General features: G+C 29.5%; 2 protein-coding genes across 6 annotated transcripts; one reads left to right on the top strand and one right to left on the bottom strand.

Moving 5' to 3' along the window:
• Positions 1 to 8,096: 8,096 nt before the first annotated feature.
• Positions 8,097 to 16,441, top strand: LOC110620242 (ABC transporter G family member 22). Of its 5 annotated transcripts, XR_006351759.1 has the most exons (12): positions 8,097 to 8,208; positions 8,981 to 9,367; positions 11,482 to 11,552; positions 11,811 to 12,043; positions 12,143 to 12,298; positions 12,382 to 12,565; positions 12,640 to 12,948; positions 13,044 to 13,331; positions 13,422 to 13,706; positions 14,083 to 14,193; positions 14,315 to 14,635; positions 15,369 to 16,441. XR_006351759.1 is itself a non-coding variant. In XM_021763891.2 (11 exons), exons 2-11 carry the CDS (start codon positions 8,989 to 8,991, stop codon positions 14,534 to 14,536), a joined length of 2,235 nt encoding a protein of 744 aa, XP_021619583.1. In that variant the 5' UTR covers positions 8,097 to 8,208; positions 8,981 to 8,988; the 3' UTR covers positions 14,537 to 14,950. The 5 variants fall into 5 exon arrangements, 4 of the variants coding, with proteins under 4 accessions (XP_021619583.1, XP_021619582.1, XP_043815186.1 ...); XM_021763891.2 differs by lacking the exon at positions 15,369 to 16,441 and having other exon boundaries at positions 14,086 to 14,193; positions 14,315 to 14,950; XM_021763890.2 differs by lacking the exon at positions 15,369 to 16,441 and having other exon boundaries at positions 14,315 to 14,950.
• Positions 15,058 to 20,387, bottom strand: LOC110620243 (prolycopene isomerase, chloroplastic). The gene is made up of 13 exons (XM_021763892.2): positions 19,693 to 20,387; positions 19,340 to 19,546; positions 19,136 to 19,235; positions 18,262 to 18,344; positions 18,089 to 18,145; positions 17,858 to 18,010; positions 17,677 to 17,755; positions 17,416 to 17,564; positions 17,158 to 17,292; positions 16,917 to 17,030; positions 16,322 to 16,432; positions 16,127 to 16,235; positions 15,058 to 15,484 (listed from the first exon to the last, which is right to left on the bottom strand). The coding sequence occupies exons 1-13, from the start codon at positions 20,146 to 20,148 to the stop codon at positions 15,411 to 15,413; spliced, it is 1,827 nt and encodes a 608-aa protein (XP_021619584.1). The 5' UTR covers positions 20,149 to 20,387; the 3' UTR covers positions 15,058 to 15,410.
• Between the last annotated feature and the right edge of the window lie 55 nt (positions 20,388 to 20,442).

Raw genomic sequence — 20,442 nt, 5'->3', positions numbered from 1 at the left:
TTATTCCCATGCATATATCTTTGTTTCCCTTTACAATGATCACTTCTCAATAATCCCTTTTTGCTTTTATTAATCCCTTCTCTCTTTCTTTTTTCTTAAATCATCTAACATTTGAAATTTATTAACTTAACTAATTTAAATTCACATTAAAAAATCTAGGTTTTAAAAATATTTTATATTCGAATTCAAATTTAAGACACTTTTTAAAATAAAAAAAAGTCATATCATACTATCTCATTTATTGAATGTTAGGCATACTTTAGTAATATATATGTAATTTTGGAACTTTCACTTAAAAGACAAAAAATATTTACTTCTTATATCCTTCACGTGGAATTAAAAATTTCATAATAATTTGATTTCATTGATTTTTTTTTATAATTCTCTTATTTGGTATGAAAATTTTTAATTTTTTTTTAATTTAAAAAACTTTGATTTTAAAATAGATTAAAATCTTACATAAGTTTAATAAATTTATTTGAATTTTTTTCTCTCAAAAGGAATCATACTAAACAAAAGTATAAAAAAATATTTTCCAAGCCATAGAATTTACTTCTTAGTGTAAATGTATTTAATAATAAACTTATATATACCAATAAAATCAACAATTTAGTAAGAATTCAATTCAATTTATTTTTTTAATTTTTATTTAGAATAAAAATTTTTAAAATTTTTTAATTTAAAAATATTTAATCATGTATATAGATGAAATTATGAATGATTTTATAATAATTTATTTAAATTTTTCTTTTATAAAATTAATCATATTAAATGAAAAAATATAAAATTTAAATTTATTCTTAAACGTAAAAGACTAATAAATAAATTTTAATCGTAAATTAATTCACATCAATCATTTAAATAAACTTTAATTTTGAATTAATTCACGTAAATTCAAGTTAAATAACAATAAATTAATATTCTAATTTCTTTGTATGAGGATAATATAACTATTTACTTTTTAGAAAAATAATTTCGATAATTCAACTCAAGGTGATGATCTGAGATTCAAAAAATAGGGTTTTACAATGGGTTCTGTAAAATTGGAAAAGTTTTGACCTAGAGGAGAGTATTTCTCCTCTTATATATTCTTTTTTATCCGCTAGTGACGTGTAACAGAATGCATGCCATTGGGCCACCTGCCCATGTCACGTTGATTTGGACGTACGAGGAAATCAGATCACTGTCCCATGTGTAACGGCCTCTGATTCTCCGGACGCGCGTGTGGGTGATCCCACGTGAAGGATAAGTTGGTCTTCTTCCTGATTCCGGGCTGGATCAGAAGATGTGATGTGGGCTGAGCCCAGAAAGAATTGGTTCATTGGACTCAAAGAGTTAGGCCGGCCTGTTTGAATAAATGGGTCGCAGTCCGATTTCCAGGCTGAGCGGCCTGAACTTGATGCATGTATGAGGTTTGACCCCAAACGGGGTGCAGAAATCCAGTGGTTATCACAAGATAAAAATAGATTTTTGTATATTTTCATAAAATTTCCTAATAAAAAATTATTTATTTTTCCTGATCGCCAACTATTTTTAAAATATATATTTACTTCAATGAAATAATATAAAAGCCCATAAAATTTTAAAAATAATTTTAGTAATAATAAATTACAATAACAGTATTATTATATTTTCTTTCTTTCTTTCTTCCATTTACATGTAAATTCATGCTAAATATGTTAACCTAATATGAGATTTTGAATTAAATATTAAACGAATATTTCCCATTCAATAGAAAATTGATAACGTTATTGCTATTTTTTTTTCTCTTTCAAATTCTTTTTTGTTTCCTTTTAAAAAAAATAAAGCAAGAACAGGGTAGTGACAAAGTATCTGATTTAGATTAATAAGTGGCATTTTCCTAATTATAAATAAAATTCCACACGTAAAATTCTTGCATGAAAAAATAGTTAAAAGGTGAAATTAGCATATTTAGTTAAAGTTAGAAACTAGACCCTTTCAAAAATTTAATTTTTTTTTTAAAATGTCATGATTAAAATAAATTAATTTAATTTTTAATTTTAAAATTATTATAAAAAGTAAAAATCACATATTTTTAAGGAAGGAATGCAACTTGAGTCTACGAGTGAATAATATATCTTTAATTATTAAATTAAAATAAATTAAATATAAAAAAACAAGTATAATTATATGAGAATTTAATTAATTTTTTTTCCCATATTTTTTAAAATACAAATCTAAATAATAAAATTTGACTATTAACAAGTAATCTAATGAGTAAAAATTAATAATCATAATAGTTATATTTATAATTAATTTTATTTTTAAATTATATATTAAATTTAGGTCTTTTATAGATATAATTGAATCGAGTTGATTAAATTTTATTAAGTTAAAATTTTAAAAGTTTGAGTTGGAGTCAACTTTAATATTTAGTTTGAATTAAACTTATAAAAAATTTATTCAAACTAATAAAAAATTTATTTAATATAATAACAAGTGTAATTTGAATTCCAAATCGAAAAAATCGATTAAGAAAATCATTAACAAGATTTGAGTTCGAGAAATTCGATTAAAAAGCGTTAATAAAATAGAAATTCAAATTCGAAAAATTTAATTAAGAAACTCATTAAAAAAATTTGAAATTCAACACGAGTTTAGATTCAAATTATAAATTATTATAAATATACTTTAATAAATTATTAATCACCGTTAATATAAATAACATAAAAAATAGAGTAAATCACCATAATACAATTCATAACAAAAATAATATAAATAAATACATACTCAATAACATTATACAAATAATATATAAAGTTTAAAATTATATTATTTTAATTAAAATTATGAAATGTAGTAAATAGACTACGTAAATAATTATATAAATATATTAACAATGATTAATTACATATTTATAGTAATATCTAGTTTAAAAAAAATTATAATTACATTTTAATTTTAAAAAGTATTTAATTTTCATAATTCAATTTATCATTTAATATTACTTAAATAATAATATTAAAGAATATTTATTATACTAGTTTATATTAGTTATTTATAATTTTTAATATTGTAAATTTTAGTAATTTAAATTTTATAATTTTATAATTATTTTTAATTTTTAAAATAATGTATAAACTTATTAACAACTTAATTAGTTTGTTGATGAAATAGTAAAGTTATTTATAAATTTACTTAATAAATTTATTCATAAATTTATTTAAACAAATATATTCACGACATTTTTAACGGGTTAAATATTATTAAATTTAAATTTAAAAAATTTTAAAATTGAGTTTAAACTCTAACTCATTTGAAAAATAATTATAATTCAGTTAAATTTTTATTGAATCAAATTTTAAATAATTCACAAATAGTTTAATTTATTTATATTGATATTCTACATTAATATGTATATTTATGTTTGAATATTAATATATTAAATTTAATAAAAATTAATTGAATTAATTAACTTATTCATTAAATATAAAAAATTATAATTTAATAATTTCATTATATAAACTAAAAAAGAATAATATATTTAATAATATTATAAAACTAAATGATATTTGTAAATTTATTTATTATTTTGTCGCTTTATCTAATTTAAAAAATATAACTATATTATTTCAACATAATTAAATGTTAATTTAGTGTATGTATATATGTATATTAATAAGTTTTCCACGTATGGATTTTTCATTCATAAAATTAAAATATAAAAAATGAAATTTATAATTTTTTATAAATATTTATAATATATATTCCATAATTAGGTCGGACGGTATTTTTTCTAATAAAAAATATGCCCAATGGCATATTCCCAAAATGGCTAAATTAAAAAAAAAAAGAATAGGTTTGTCAGGTGGCAGCCTAAAATAGAAAGGAAAAGATTATATGTATTATCCAAACACACGTGGAAGATTTTAAAAGGTGAAGACGCGCAAGAGAATCCACGTGTCATAATCGTTAATAAAAAATAAAAATAAATCTGTGTCGTACAATAACAGCCACCAAATTGCAGTAAGGACGATACACGTGGCAAAGGAATGACGGCTAATTACGCTCAGTTGTTAACAGACAAAAAAAACAATCTAATCAGTAATCCCTTCACAGTCACGTCCCTCTCACGTGGCTTGCCCTCTTTTGGCCGGCACCGCCCCCCTCTCTCCCACATCTTTAGTGAGATCAACACTCACAAGGGAATTGTTATTTACTCTTTTGTAAACTTTTCTTTTTTAAGTATATTTATATAAGTAAACATAAATTTTAATTATATATATTTTTTATTTAGTCGTCATTTTGAAATCAATTTGCCATTTTTTATGTTATTTCTATAAGAAATAATAAAATACAATAAATAATTTTAAAAATTCAATGCTATGTCTGATATAAATGTCATTCATTAATATAATTTCGATTGCTAAATATAAAAATTAAATAATTAATTTTTAATTTAAATTTAATAATGAATAGAAACGGAAAAAAAAAGAAAAAAAGAAACACAATCTATATTAAACAATAATTGAGAGACGATAAGCAAGAGCACTAAAAAAAGATTGCACAATCTCAATGCAATTTCACATTGGTAAAATCTGTATCCCACCAAATATAATATAACATAATATAATTTTTCATTAAATTGGATTCTCTTTGGATTCCATTGCTTGATTTCCATATTTTTCCATATATTTGAATAATGTATTTTGATGATATGATAATATGAAATTCAAAAGAATATAGTATTTTAGTATATGTGAATGAATTTAATTTGAATAGTTAACGCTTTTTTTTATATTTTTTTTATGATGCATAACCGTCATTCTGTTATGGTGTTATCTATCGCTATCATATAGAATCGTAGGTACGGACATGCTTATCTTCTCATCATTATCAAATGACTATTTAATTACTCTACTGTCTCATTACGTCAGATGAGCTGAGTCTCTCTTAGATGAGCTGGGTCTCTCTTTGATGAACTCGAACTCCGATAAGTTCGATTTGCTTGATTGTAAACTGAATTATGCGTTAATAGAGCAATTTGCATAATAAATTTTGATAAGTTTTGAAACTCGACTACATCTAAATGCTTATAGTCCCATCATGTTTTATAATGACTAAAATATCTTCTACATTATATCATTATCAATAGAATAAAAAATTATTTTATATATCAATTCTTACATTTTTTTATGATTAGTATCTCTTATTTTTATAAAATTATAACTATTTAATTATTATATACATATATAATTTATATTTATTTTAATTTTTTTAAAAATTAAATAATTATATTTTATAAAATTTAAGGATAGAATAGTTATAGCTTATAAAATCTAAATATTAAAAAAAATAAGTATAAATTAATTTTTTATATAAAGATGAATGGCTAAATTATATATTTAGCCTTATAAAACTATACCGTTTGAATTCCTGAATTTTTGACAAAACAGGGGAAAAAAACTTAAAGTGGGTTTGATGATTGAGAGTGTATTGACCGAGGAACTAATATGATAATTTAGATAATTTATTTTAGGAATTAGTGGGATTATTTTATAGAGATATATTTTTTAGGAAAATATTTTATATATTTTAATATTCAAAGCATTTAAAAAATTTAATTAATAAAAATATATTTTTATACAACGTAATTACTAATTTGATTTTTTTAAAAGTTGTTATTATATTTTTATAAATTTAAGTATGTAATAAGAGTAATAAGTTTGATTTAATTGGGTATTTAATAAAATAATCATAAATAATTGAGTTGTTGGAATTTATTTGGCCATAAAAAAAAATTGATAAAAAGGGCACGTGTCAAGTGGTGGCAGTGGGTCGTGGACTGAGGGATGACAAGCGAGAAAGCAAAGAGGAGTGGAGAGACAGCTCCTTATCAGGAACCGCCAAATATGTCCTTTTGGGTCCACTTTTGTCTCGTCAACTATTACCCTCACTTCCACATTTACTCTTATGCCCTTTTCTCTCTCTTTATATTACATCCTCTACCTCAAATTACTTTAATTTTTTAAAAAAAAATTCTTATTGACAAACATGAAAATTACTTTAAAAATCCTTTTTATCTCTTAAAACTTTAAGATCAGACGGATTTATTTTATTCGATAACTCAAATTGAGTTATTTTGACTTATAATTATTTAAAATAAAAATTTGAGGAATTAATTAAAATAATTTATGTATTATATGTTTCAAGTTAAATTATTAATTTTACAATTTGAGAAAATTATTTGAATATTTGAAATTATTTTAAATGTTCTATAAATTAAAATAAATTATGAGATTTGGCTTGGATCAATAAAAAATTGTCGGTTGGCTTAATTGCCGCTGCCATACTTTCCTTTTGTTTTGTTGTTTCAATGGACATTGACCCTTATTTTGGGATACTTTTGTTTACAAAATGATGCTATCAGTCCTTGCTCAAGCCTTGACTTTTAATTAAACATTTATTTCATCCTATTGAAATTTTATTTTAATTTCTCAACAATTACATATCTAGCGTATGTGCTTTCTGTTAAAATGATGCAATTAAATGTGAAATTTATCATATTTTTAATTTATTTATTTATTAATTTAAAAAAATTATAAAACAGAAAAATATTTATTTATTATATACAAGTTAAATTCAAATTTGCAGAAATTTGACTTTGTTAATGTATGTGAATTCATTTATTTAATATATATATTCAATAGAAAAAAAATATTATTTAATTTTTATATTATTGATAAATTTATTAATCAGTTTATTAATTTTAAAATATATATTAAAATATTATTAACATTTTTTAAAAAGTTATTAATTAATCTTTTTAATAATTTTTACTAAATATTTTATTATTTAATTACTATACATAAAAAAATTTATTAATTAATTTTTCACTTTTATAAAATATCTATTAATTAGTTTTTTTTTTATCAAATGCATATTTAACAGGTAAAATTAATGAAATAAATAATTAATTAAAATTAGTTTAACGTGCATACTAAATATTAAGTTTGGAGATGTTGAAATTTCTTGAATGATAAAGATGATGAATACGAGTGAGTTAAGAAATATTTTAAATTTGAATTAAACTAGGAATAAATATACTTCTAGTTGTTTTGAGAGTATCTATGCCATATTCTATGAAATCAGGTAAAAGTATATTTTTATAGATATATCAGATAATTCATTAATAATAGACTGTTAATTAATAAATATAAAACTAATTAGTTTACATTTTGTCTATCACATATGTCATATCAATTTATTTTATTGCATATATATTTATGATTTTGAAAATATACTGAAGAGACAATTGATTTGTAAAATATTAATATTTAATTTTAATTTTTTCAAATCATGTTGGTCTATTCAATCTAAACGGTAAACACATTTTTCGATCATAATAAAAATTTTATACTTTATAAATTACCAAAATGTATTTATAAAACGAAGGTTTTAATATATATATTAAAATTAAAAAATTAATTAAAATTTTTTTCTATGTTCTATAAATTAAATAGTAATTTTTGTTTTTTTAAAAAAACTAGCGGATAATGTAAGGATTAGAAGAAAATTCCAAAAGGCTAGGGTTCCCTCCACAGTAGGTAAAGTGAGTGAGGGTGAAGTTGAGAGGTGAGACGCGTGCATGCGATTGCAGCTATGCAATGCTCAGCAGGTCATCTGATTGGCAGCAGAATAGGACTTGATGAGGTCCTCTTTGTCCTTGTTAGCCCTAGTAGCTTGCTCTGTCCCTGTTCAAATTCCCTAATAAGGTTAAACAAACATTTAGTGTTCTAGTTTTAAACTTTCCTAAATTCACTCCTAAAATCTTTTCTAATTCCCTTTTTTCCTATGCTCGGTACAAATAAGTACTGTACCAACACGTGTACAGTCACGCGAGAAATGCTCGAATGATTGCTTAATATTTTTTATTTTATTAATTAAAAAATATTTATTTATTTTTAATTAATTATTAGGCAATGTTCATACTACTGCCATAAAATTTGCTCGTGTTTAGTTCTTTTCACCAGTTAATTATCATTTATGCGATTTACATATACGTGTCCATTTTGTAAATTTTGATAAATTTCAGGGGTATTATAGGAAAAAGAGAAAAGACTACTCTCTTAATTGCACCTTATAAGTAGTGGTTACGGGTTTTGCTTCGGTTGAGATCACCCACTCTCATCTTCTCCTCCTCACTTCCTTCAACTTTCTTAGCTGCAGCAACAAGAAAAGAAAAAGGTATGATCTGATCATCATCCTCTTCAAATGATCACCTGATAATTTTTTCTTTTCTAAAAAAATTTCTTTCTCTGTCCCTGATCCATCTCATTGCTTCAATGAACCTTTCCCATTAGCGTTATTTAAATTTTGCAGTATCTGAAAAGCTTTTTTTTTTTTCTTTTTTTTCTTTCTTTCTCTTGCTATCTCTGCCAAGAAGGTACAGAAAGATAGATAATGGGTTTCTCTCAACAGCCATTCGTGTTTCTGTTTAATTTTCTCTCCATTTTCCTTTTGTTTCTTGTTAATTTGAAGCCCTTCTGCTATTACTAATTATTTATTGTATTTTTATATTTTTTTCCTTTTTTGTCTTTCTTTTAAAGATTAAGAAAAAAGATATATTTTTAAAAAAAAATATAATTACTAGTTCATGCATGCTTCAAGAGGGTATGGTGTGGCAACCTCCAAAACCATTCATTTCATATCTCCATACTTCCTATCAAAAGCAACTTAGTGCTTTTTGTCTACCTTTATTTGAAATCAAAATTTTTTCATAAAAATTCATTTCTTTTTTATCAAATATTTTGTTTGAAAATGAAATAATTTACTTTTTTAACATATAATTTTTTTAAAAAAAGTTAAAATTTATTTAAAATTTTCAAAAAAAAAAAGGATTAATTATATCAAAAAAATTCAAGAATTGAGATTCTAGCTAGCTAGCTAGGTTGCGTCCTCTTTTTTGAATAAATGAAAATGAAAAATAATTTGTACTTGCATTATTGAATTGTTGAAGATTGTAGGATGGAGAAAACAAGCGTTTCAAGTTTGGCGAGAACAAAATCCGACCATTTGGTGGAGACAATGGCAGCGGCCTTTAAATCTCCGCTGACGAGTGAGGTGGCTGGAGGAGTGTCAGAAGGCAGTGGGACCCTGTCGAGAAGGTCCAGCAAACGGCTGATGATGGCGGCCTCACCTGGACGCGGCGGTGTAGGTGGCAAGAACACGCATATAAGAAAGTCAAGGAGTGCACAAATGAGGTTTGACTTAGATGACCTCAGCAGCGGTGCAGCTTTGAGCAGAGCCTCTAGTGCCAGCTTGGGCTTGTCTTTCTCCTTCACCGGCTTCGCGGTGCCGCAAGATGAGATCGCCGATTCGAAGCCGTTTAGCGATGATGATATACGTGAGTAATAATTTGCATATTTCATGCAACTTTATGCAATATTTTGGTAATAAATTTTATAATTAATCTAATTAATTTGAGTAAAATTTTCAAATCTTGGTATCCCTTGACTTTTTATTATTAAGTTAAATATCTGGTTAATTTAAATGTACATAAAATCTATTTTTATACAAATAAAACATTTCAATCTAAATTAATTTAAATAACTTTTAAACTAATTTTGTTACTTTATTTAAAATAATTAATTTAAATTATTTAATAATTTTATATTATCTATTATATATCATTTAAATTTTTATCAAGCAGCTGAATCTCATATAAAGTATTTAAAATATAATTTAAATGTATTTTTAATTTACATCTAATAAAATTAATGCAAAGTGAAATTATGAAAATGCAATGTGAAATTATAAATTCAAGCTCCCAATTTTTTTTTTTCATAAACTGTAAGTATATTTAGTTAAATATAGAAAGATCTTAATTTCAATTTCCTAATTCTCTTATTAGAAAAAAAGATTTTAAAAAAAATATTATTTAATATTTATATTATAAAAAAATTTATTAATCAAATTTTACAAATTAATTTCTTTATTAATTTTAATCGTTAAGTGTTTTGCTATTTAATTTTTATAGTTTAAAAATATTTTAGTATTTAAATTTTATAAAATATCTATTACGAATGAATTATTTAATAGACTTTTCTGTTAATATATTTTTCAAAATTAAGCCCGCGATTGATAATTTTTTTTAAGATTAAATATAAATTTTTTAAGAATTTTTTTATTATAACATCATTTATTAACTCTCTAATTGTGCTTTTAACATACGTAAGGAATAATGTTATGTTACACTTAAAGAGATATATTATTTGGATGTTTCCATGATTTTATGTTTATTTAAATTAGAGATATTGGAGTTAATGAAAGCTAATTCTTAGTACTTAAATATATACCTGCATAAAGTATTTAAATAATTATAAAAATAACATTTAATTTAACAATATTAAAAAATCTAAATAGTATAAAATTATCAATTCTAATTAAAAAGGGACGGCCACTTGCGAAAATGGGAACCCAAGTGGGAAGTGGAGCCCTTCTTTTTCCATTTGGATTAAATTTTCAAAACACCTACCCTACTTTTGCCCATAATCATTAGAGGGGAAGAAAAAATCTTTTCAATATAATATATATATAAAATTAAAGCAAAGGCTATCTCTAACATTAAGTTTTGTTCTTACAAGTGTTGTCCCATTTTCCTGGTGTCATTTTTTTTATCCCATTTCATTAATTTAAAAATAATTTATATATAAAATAGAAATTATATATATTAAAAGAATACAATTTTCTCACTTAAATGATTTTAGATTGATGTAAATGATATAGAAGTGTACTAAAATGAGCTTTCTTGTTAATTTTGATTAATGGGTTTAATTAACTTTTAACCTCCTTTTTTTTAAATTTTAGTTAGTCTTAACTAGAGAGATAAATTAATTTGACTTTTCTGTAATTATAAAGAGATATTTAATTGAAAATTACATCTTCATAGAAATTGAATGTTACGTGTTTTGACTAGTGTGACAACAACAATATATAAATAAATTTTTACATCCAGTTAAATAAATTCAGTGTTTCAAATATAGGTGAAGCTGCCTTTGACATGGATGCCAAATAATAGAAACATTGGACCCCAGTACTCTTACAACTGGCTTGACTTCTTTAGTTCTTTGTTAGGAGTTTAATTAATTTTTCCCATTGTCTTGGCTAAACTCACGCACCTTAAATCAATGTGACTTTTGAAGAAACACTTCTGTTTCTTTTCGTTTCATTGTCTTTCTTGTGATATGTTTGATTATTATTTGTGGGGAAACTTGAAATTGCAGCCACATATATAATTTGAGAATTTATATAGCTCTATTGGTCAATCAATTGATAGGCTAATTCAAGGAAAACAATAATAGTATATATCTTTGATTATCCTCATCTCCATTAAGAAATGAATTAAAGAACTATATTATCATTGACTGGATCAGTTTCATATATACCAAAGTTTCTATTCTTTACTGAATATTGACATATATACATACATACATACACATATGTCGATGGCGGTTGCAGCTGAGGATCTTGAAGCCGGGACTCGAAAACCGAAGTTTCAAACGGAACCCACGTTGCCAATTTATCTCAAGGTATGCATAATATGATAGCAAGATCTCTTTTCTTGCCATGCAGGCTATTACAGTTGTAGTAATAGCTAAGTCTTGTTCTTGTTGTTGTTGCTCTTCATTGTCCAAGAGTGTGCACTGGTGTGTTCAAAGCTTGGCTTTACTAAGCCGATAATTGATTTGATACAATCTACATTACTGCTATTTCATGAATTATGTTATAATTCCCATAGATTTACTGATCAGTTTTTGTTTTTTTCTTTTCCTGGAATTTGTCTGTAGTTCACAGATGTGAGTTACAAGGTGATCATCAAGGGGATGCATTCGATCGAGAAGGATATTTTGAATGGAATCACTGGTTCAGTGAATCCAGGGCAAGTCTTGGCACTTATGGGACCTTCAGGAAGTGGAAAGACAACACTCTTGAATCTGCTCAGCGGCAGGTTAAATCAGCCCACTGTTGGTGGTTCAATTACTTACAATGATCAGCCATATTCCAAGTTTCTCAAGAGTAGGTAAGCATTTCAATCTTACAATGGATGCTTGTTCAAATAAAAACAAGTTTGCTTGATTTTCCCTCATCTCTGACTTCTGGAAATTCCCTGCACCTGCAGGATAGGATTTGTGACTCAGGATGATGTTTTGTTTCCTCACCTTACAGTGAAAGAAACGCTAACATATGCAGCTCGGCTTCGATTGCCGAAGACATTGACTAAAGAACAGAAGGGAAAAAGAGCCATAGATGTCATCTATGAACTAGGCTTAGAAAGGTATGTGATGATCATTAAATGGTAACAGTGACTATTCATCCTTGCAAGCTAAATAGTGATGAGAACTTGATCTGCACAAACAGGTGTCAAGACACTATGATCGGAGGCTCATTCGTCCGGGGGGTCTCAGGTGGCGAAAGGAAAAGAGTTTGTATTGGAAATGAGATTATAATAAACCCTTCTGTCTTGTTTCTTGATGAACCAACCTCTGGCTTGGATTCCACAACAGCTTTAAGGATAGTTCAAATGTTGCAGGACATAGCAGAGGTAACATGAAGAGTTCCTTTTGATGTCTGAAAGCTGTGAAAGGAACTTAATTAACATAATCTAATTGGCTGCAGGCAGGGAAAACAGTGGTAACTACAATCCACCAGCCATCAAGTAGACTGTTTCACAAGTTTGACAAGTTGATCCTTCTTGGGAAAGGAAGCTTGCTGTATTTCGGACAAGCATCAGAAGCAATATCCTACTTCTCATCTATCGGTTGTAATCCTCTCATTGCCATGAACCCGGCCGAGTTCTTGCTAGACCTTGCAAATGGAAACCTGAATGATGTTTCTGTACCATCAGAATTGGAGGATAAAGTGCAAATCGAGGACTCGCGCAACGAAACAAGAAATGAGAAGCCATGTCCTGAAAATGTACATGAGGTAACTAAATTACATTACTTCAACTTAGCTCCAAAATCTGCAGAAGTTATCTGTATACTCAACCTGATAATGTTTCCATTGCTATTATCCTGCAGTATCTAGTGGAAGCGTATGAAACACGAGTCGCAGAAAACGAGAAGAAGAAACTTATGATTCCTATACCTCTTGATGAGGAAGTGAAGCTGAAAGTGTCTTCTCCTAAGAGACAATGGGGAGCAAGCTGGTGGGAACAATATACAATACTGTTCTGTAGAGGAATCAAAGAACGTAGGCATGATTATTTTAGCTGGTTGAGGATAACTCAAGTTCTTGCCACTGCAATTATCTTAGGACTCCTTTGGTGGCAATCAGATAGTAGCAGTCCCAAAGGCCTGCAAGATCAGGTATTTCATCAAACACCTTACAGATCCTTGGGATACATGAACAAATCAACCCGAGATCTTACAGGAAATTAACCATTGTTTAAAATGCAGGCAGGGCTGCTTTTCTTCATTGCTGTTTTCTGGGGATTTTTTCCTGTCTTCACCGCCATCTTTACATTTCCTCAGGAAAGAGCTATGCTAAATAAAGAACGTGCAGCAGACATGTATAGGCTGAGTGCTTATTTCGTGGCAAGAACTACAAGTGATCTTCCACTTGATCTGATACTGCCAGTGCTTTTCCTTGTAGTTGTGTATTTCATGGCAGGCTTGAGAATGAGTGCTGGCCCATTTTTTCTTACCCTTCTCACAGTCTTCCTCTGTATTGTTGCGGCTCAGGTAAACCTCAACTCCACTACTTTATTTTATATATTTTAGGATTTAATTAACGATATTTTAGCTGTTCTGAAATTATTTTCTAATTTAAATTTATTAAAAAAATTTTATTTTTTAATATATATAATAATATATTTAAATAAAAATTTTATTTTATATTTAATAAAATTATAATCTTAACCACACTTTTTATGGATAATATAAATAACATTACTGTATGCTCAGCGATTAAAATAAATACAATGAATTCTAAATCATTGCAGTTAATTTATAACATAATCAAAATATATACTTTAAACTTATTTTTGTAATAATCTTTCTAGAAAAGAAAATAAAATGTACGCCTCAAAAATATGACCAAGGATGGCTTTAATGGCAGCAGGGGCTCGGACTAGCTATCGGAGCTACATTAATGGACCTAAAGAAAGCTACAACACTGGCTTCTGTAACTGTGATGACCTTTATGCTGGCTGGAGGATACTTTGTAAAGGTATAAACATGGATTCTGAACAGAGTTCATGATCTACCAACTCATCACTTTCTTGAGCTTCGACTGCCACTAAATTAAAGAAAATGCAAATGGGTATTCACAATTTATCTTCCTTTTGCAGAAAGTTCCAATATTTGTTGCTTGGATTCGTTACATGTCTTTCAACTACCACACTTACAAGCTTCTTCTGAAGGTGCAATATGAGCACATGTTGCCTCCCAACAAAGGAATGAGAATAGACAATGGTTTAAGGGAGGTTAGTGCCTTGGTGGCTATGGCTTTTGGCTACCGTCTGTTGGCTTACATTTCTTTGCGGAAGATGAAGCTTAACTGGGGAACCTAGTTGCCGACAAATTTCAGACGAACATAAATCTGGAACACTTCCCCACAATTCTGAGTTTGACTTTTGGAGGGAGTCATCTTGTCAGAGCTCATATTCCAGGTTAGATTTTTAAGGGACACTGGCAAGGAGCCATCAGATTTCAGCCTCCAGGCCCTTTTTTTTAACATCATAATAGCATCAGTAGGAAAAATGCAAGCTACCTCAAGCTATGTGAGAAGATAAGAGGATTTTTCTGCTGAGAGTTACTTAGAAATGCTATTCACAGTAATACCAGAAGCTCATCTTCACCTGCTGAGTTTTCGTATTATTTATATGCAATGATGTGATACTTATCGAACCTAACTAAACATCAATCATTTGATTTTCGTAATGTACTTCTTGCATGTTATGAGGATGAAATCTTTATTAAATTTAGATTCATTTGAAATAATTCATTTTACAAGAAAGAATAAATCTTCTTTTAAAATGAAAAATTTTAAAAGTTCAAAAGAATAAAATTCTTCCATTCTAAAGAATGAAAATTGAGAGAAAAAAAAATCAATTTATTGAATTCTTGCGTTTGTTCCGAACAGTTAATGATTTTCTTTTCCAGAAAATTTACACGGTTACCACTAAGATAAAGTGAAACAATTATTGAAATGAAAGAAAAGAAAAAGAATGTTTCTGTAGCTTTGTACATGTTGGTGCAGCCTCAGGAAAATGTGAACTAGTAATACGAAAGATGATTCAAATGTCAAAGTTTATTACAAGTCTGCATATCAGGATACCTGCCTTTCAATAGCTAGAAGATTTTCATTTAACTTCTAACCCTTTGTACGTTGTTGCCCCTCAGCTTCCCATTGTCAGTTGTGTTTTGAGTCCCCCATCACACAACTCATGCCAATGTCCTTAACCAGCCGAGAAGTCGAAGGAGAGCAGCATCCAATACAGGGGATTTTTTCTCCAGTCCTGAAATAAAAGAAAATCAATAGAGGGTGGGAAAGAATTAGTTTCTAATCTTCTTTTCCCCCCTTGGAGGTCACACAAATAAGTAATGATTCAGCTCATTTTGTCATCCATGCACTTTGAGGCAAAAGACTACCCAAAAATGATGTTGACCAGGAATGAAAAGGAAGGTTTAGTATCCTCACATGGCAAAACACATTCTAACATTGTCCAATGGGAAGAGTTTCCTTCTAAATTCAAATTTCTACATATTTTATGGACAATCATGAAGTAGATAAACAGCAAAATAGTTCCAGGAACTTGAAGTTTATTTTTGTTTGTGGAAAATAACTTGTGTTTGAAACATATTTTTTGTGGAAAATATTTTCCTGTACAAAATATTTTCCAATAAAAGAACTTATTTTCTATTGTTTAATTTTAATTTAAGAAATAAAATACATTAGCAAATTTGTACATAGAAATCTTAATAAGATTCTCAAAATGAGAACCTCTTTCCATTTTCCTTAAATTTTTCCTTTGATTGGAAAAATATTAAATATTTTTCATTAACTAAATTTTCCTGAATGCTCCAAAAATCAGAAGATGTAGAAAATATTTTCCGTGAAACAAACGGAGCCTTAGATATGAAAATGGCCCCTAGCTTACCAATGTCAGCAGCTACTCGGTGAGCACACATGACTCCGGAAAAGGCTACAGCTATCACACCCTGTCCAGGAAAGCAGCTATCGCCAACACAGTAAAGACCATCTACAGCCTGCAAGTTTCATTGTCATGTGAACACAGCCTATTTGATACAAGCTACATGCATTACATCATTTATCAGAGGTCAATAACACTTACTGTTGTATTGAATGGCATTCCAAGCAAGCCTTTAGGAGTTCCACGTGGCATTGGTCCATAGGTGCCTTTATCACGAGCTAGGTATCGTCTGTGTGTCTTTGGTGACCCCACCTATCATAATGATTGAAACAGTTAATGGAAAAGTCAGATTTAATGTTCAAAGAGCATCAGATATCTAAAGCAGGCTGTTGTGTTCAATGACAACATTAAATAAGTGGTCAATTTTAATGAGGTCCCACCAGTGCAGCAATGACACAACTAATAATTTTGTAATGCTGGACGAATAATTTATGACAAAAAGCGGATAAGAATAATTTTTTAATACTGGACGAACAATTGAAGGAAAAAGAGGCTATAAGGACATTAAGGAGCACAGCTTCTTCAAACAGGAAAACTATATAACTGGTAGTTGTAAATGCAACGCTAGTAGAATAACCCAATTGGATTCACAGCCTTCCAAAGTACTCAACTCAACTACTTGAGGCAAGTCTATAAAGAACATTCAGGAACTAAATTCAGCAAGTCCTTGCATTCACCATTCACCTGGGAAAGGACAACCTTCAATGAATTTAGATTACTAATAAGTGTGACATACCTCCATAAAATAAATAGATGATCTGAGCCCTGGAAACAGTTTCTTCTCCAATCTGCTTATTATCTCATTTGCCACAAGCTCCTTCTTTGCCTCGTAGTCCTTAAGCGGGAGTCCCTAAATGATAAAATCCAGCAACTAAGAAAGGGGAAGAGAGAGGGAAAAAGGGATGTTGGGGATCATGTGGAAATGATGCCCATCTTGGATGTAATTTTCTTTTTTAAATAAATGTTACTAAAGTCACCTCCCAGTCTTCTATGGAAGAAGTTGTAAATATGTGAAGAATATGGTGCCCCTCAGGAGCTAGCGATGAATCAAGAACAGTTGGAATGCTTAAAAATATACTGCTATAAGGGCCCTCTAATCTTGCCCAGTCATCCTAAAACAGAAGGAAAGACATCATAACAAGCTTATCAGGTTAATAATATTGATAAATGCCCACGTACTTGATTAGCTCTCTCACAGCTGCTAAGCAAGTAAAGCTCACAGAAAGGAGAAGCACCTCAAGCACAAAATGATGGCAATCTGTATCTGGTGGCAGAACCTCAGCTTTAACACCCATGTGAATAGAAAGAAAAGATGGAGCCTTAACATAAACTTTTTGGAAATTTTCTTCTTCTTCTGGAATCTTTTCTCCTTTTAACAACTTTCCTGAAACACAATTAACTAGTTCATAAGAAATAAGAAACCAGCACAGGCGAAAGTAGCAGAAAGCCATTATGAAAGTCAAGTCAATGTCAAGAAGCTTCTTTCCAAAACTAACCAAAGGTATCCCATCTGGTGGCATTGGATATTATGGTTTTGGCAAAGAACTCTCTTCCATCTGACAGCCTCACTCCAACCTACCAAATTCATCAAAAATTTTGAAGACGACAATATCATCTCTTCTCATATAACCACCGAGGAAGGATAGATAGCTAGAACATCCATAAAGGTCAACTCACAGCTTTTCCATGCTCTAGTATGATGTTAGTCACATTTGCCTTGTATAAAATCTCACTCCCTTGGTCGATCAGACCACTAGCCAACGACTTAGCAATACCACCAACACCACCAACAGGGTAGTTAATCCCTCCAAAATGCCTATCACATAGAACCTGACACAAAACATTATTGGGGAAAAGAAAAATATAAGAACATAAATAAGAGGTTGAAATTAATTATGAACAACTTACCATGCTTGCATTAATCATTGGTGTCTGCAATGCATTAACTGTGCTCACTATAAAACACTGCAGAGAAATAAGAGATAAAACTGTTTTTGTGAGGTTTCAGAACAGGTACTTTCCAGATCCCCAAGACCAAGAAATCAAGTACCAATAATATCACGAAAATAAATTTATCACACCTCTGCATCGATAAAAGACAATAACTCAGGATCCTTTATGTACTTTCGAGCTATGTCTCCAGCATTTTGAGGAAGATAGTAAGCTGCAGAACAGAAGCATCATGATAGGAGAAATTATTACATACACTTAGCACAATGCTCCCTGCTCTTCCATTTAAGCATGGTCCAGCTATAAAAACTATTAATCCACATAAATTGAGAGAAAAACAGAGCAAAGTACTAAGTGTACTGCATGATTTCATGCACATCAGGGAAGTTAAAAAAGGATTCCATGGGCATCAAGAATGACAAAATGAGAGATTAAAAAAAGAGATATAAGCAGGTATAGAAGAAAAAAGAGTTAATGACCAAAATGCTGTAACTTTCACCTCTGACAGTCCTACTAAGTCCTATCATAACCAACCAAGAAAATCAGCATAATTTCTTGCAACAGGTTCCTTTAGTCCGAACAAGTTGCCTCATTTCTTAAATCGTCAAACTTTGTGAATCAGGTGAATGTTCCGGACTCCATCCTTTGACCAAAGTGGTTTATAAAAAATAGACATATGTCATGCTGTGATGACCTAGTAATTACAATGTAAAATCCTCGAGCAGTGGAGGAAAAAAAAAACTTTAATCGCATCAGCAAAAAGTTTTGCACGTCAACATATCTTGCATGATTTACAAGTTTGATGGAATGCATGGTGTAGTTTCCTCTTGTTTAAATAGCTTCTCTACCATCATCCGTTTCAAAAATATGACAGATTTCCTCGGCACTTGATGTTGGAGAAGGTCGCTATTGAGATTATGAAAAGCCTAGAAAAATAGATATATTGCCACGAAATTCACATTTAAATTGTTTTAAGTGATTAAAAGAAGAAGAAAAAACTAGTACCCAGTGTCAAACATTCAAGGGGCTTCTGAAAGAATTGTCCAAACAAGTAAATTGGCTCCTCCAGTGACTTCAATTCCAATGAGTTTAAGGCATTGAATATCTACCAAAGCATACATACACATAATACAAGTCAATGTAAATTATGGACTACAAGTAGAGGTCAAATGCCCATAGGAAGTTGCAGTCACCTTAATCAAAACAGACCTTCCAACAGTCACCATAGAATTTGAGGATCCCCTCCTTTTCATGAGGGAATCTAGAAATAAGTTCTGAGATGAAGTCACCATACTCTCTATGAACTCGAACAGAAAGATTATTTGGCAGATGAAAATGGACAGTGGTTGGATCAGGAATCACCTCCATCTTACAACCAACTGCTGCCAATGCTTGTGTTATCAAATTCAGGTTTCCCTGCCAAAAATATGAGGTATCTATCATTATCAACTTCAAAACTCAAACCTCACTATAATATGTAGTATATACTCCAATCATATTAAAACTTAATCCAATAATCTAAATTACTCTCTAACAACAAGACATGCAAAATTACTACTGACCTTATCACTGAAACCAAACATCACAGAAGACCCAACATCGAATGTATAACCATCCCTCTGGTAATAGCCAGAGCTACCGCCAGGAATCACGTACTTCTCCAAAACCAAAACCCTAGCTCCCTTCACCGCCAGCTGTGTAGCAGCAACCAACCCACCAATTCCAGACCCAATAACAATGGCATCAAAGTTGCTCCTTTCTTTGCTGACTCCTCCATTTCCTTCTACATCCACCTCTTTATCTACAGTCAAACCTTGCTTTGCGCTCAAAACAAAATCTTTCTTCAACTGGCAAAAACCCGAATTCACTTTGCCAAGTTTCTTATCACTATCGAAACTGGGTACGGAATTATATTTATTGAGACCGTGAGAATTGAAAGAAACAGAGCCAAATCTACAATTCTGGCTCCTGGGTCTGAAACTACACAACTGTACAGTACTGCTGAGTCCTGAACTCATTTCAATAAAGGTTGAAGCTACTGCAATCAAAGGCTTAGGCTTGTGGGTGTTAAAGCAACCAATCTGTGAAGCGTTTTCCTGGGTGAAAAGCTATGTAATTTGGGTGTTATTATCGCTGATATAGAAGAGGAATCGGGTAGTGGAGGATGGATTTGTGTGATTCCAGGTCATGATTCTTACACAATGGAGGGAAGACAAGGACAAAGAAAACAAGATTTTATTAACTGTTTTTTCAGGAATAAAATAATCGGCCACCGAGTTTTTGGTGGGTCGGGCTACGGACGGTTAGAGCGA

This window comes from Manihot esculenta, chromosome 8 (genome assembly GCF_001659605.2).
Source record: "Manihot esculenta cultivar AM560-2 chromosome 8, M.esculenta_v8, whole genome shotgun sequence".
Taxonomy (NCBI): domain Eukaryota; kingdom Viridiplantae; phylum Streptophyta; class Magnoliopsida; order Malpighiales; family Euphorbiaceae; genus Manihot; species Manihot esculenta.
The sequence above is the reverse complement of the archived record's forward strand: the minus strand, read 5'-3'. Positions and strand labels throughout refer to the sequence as shown.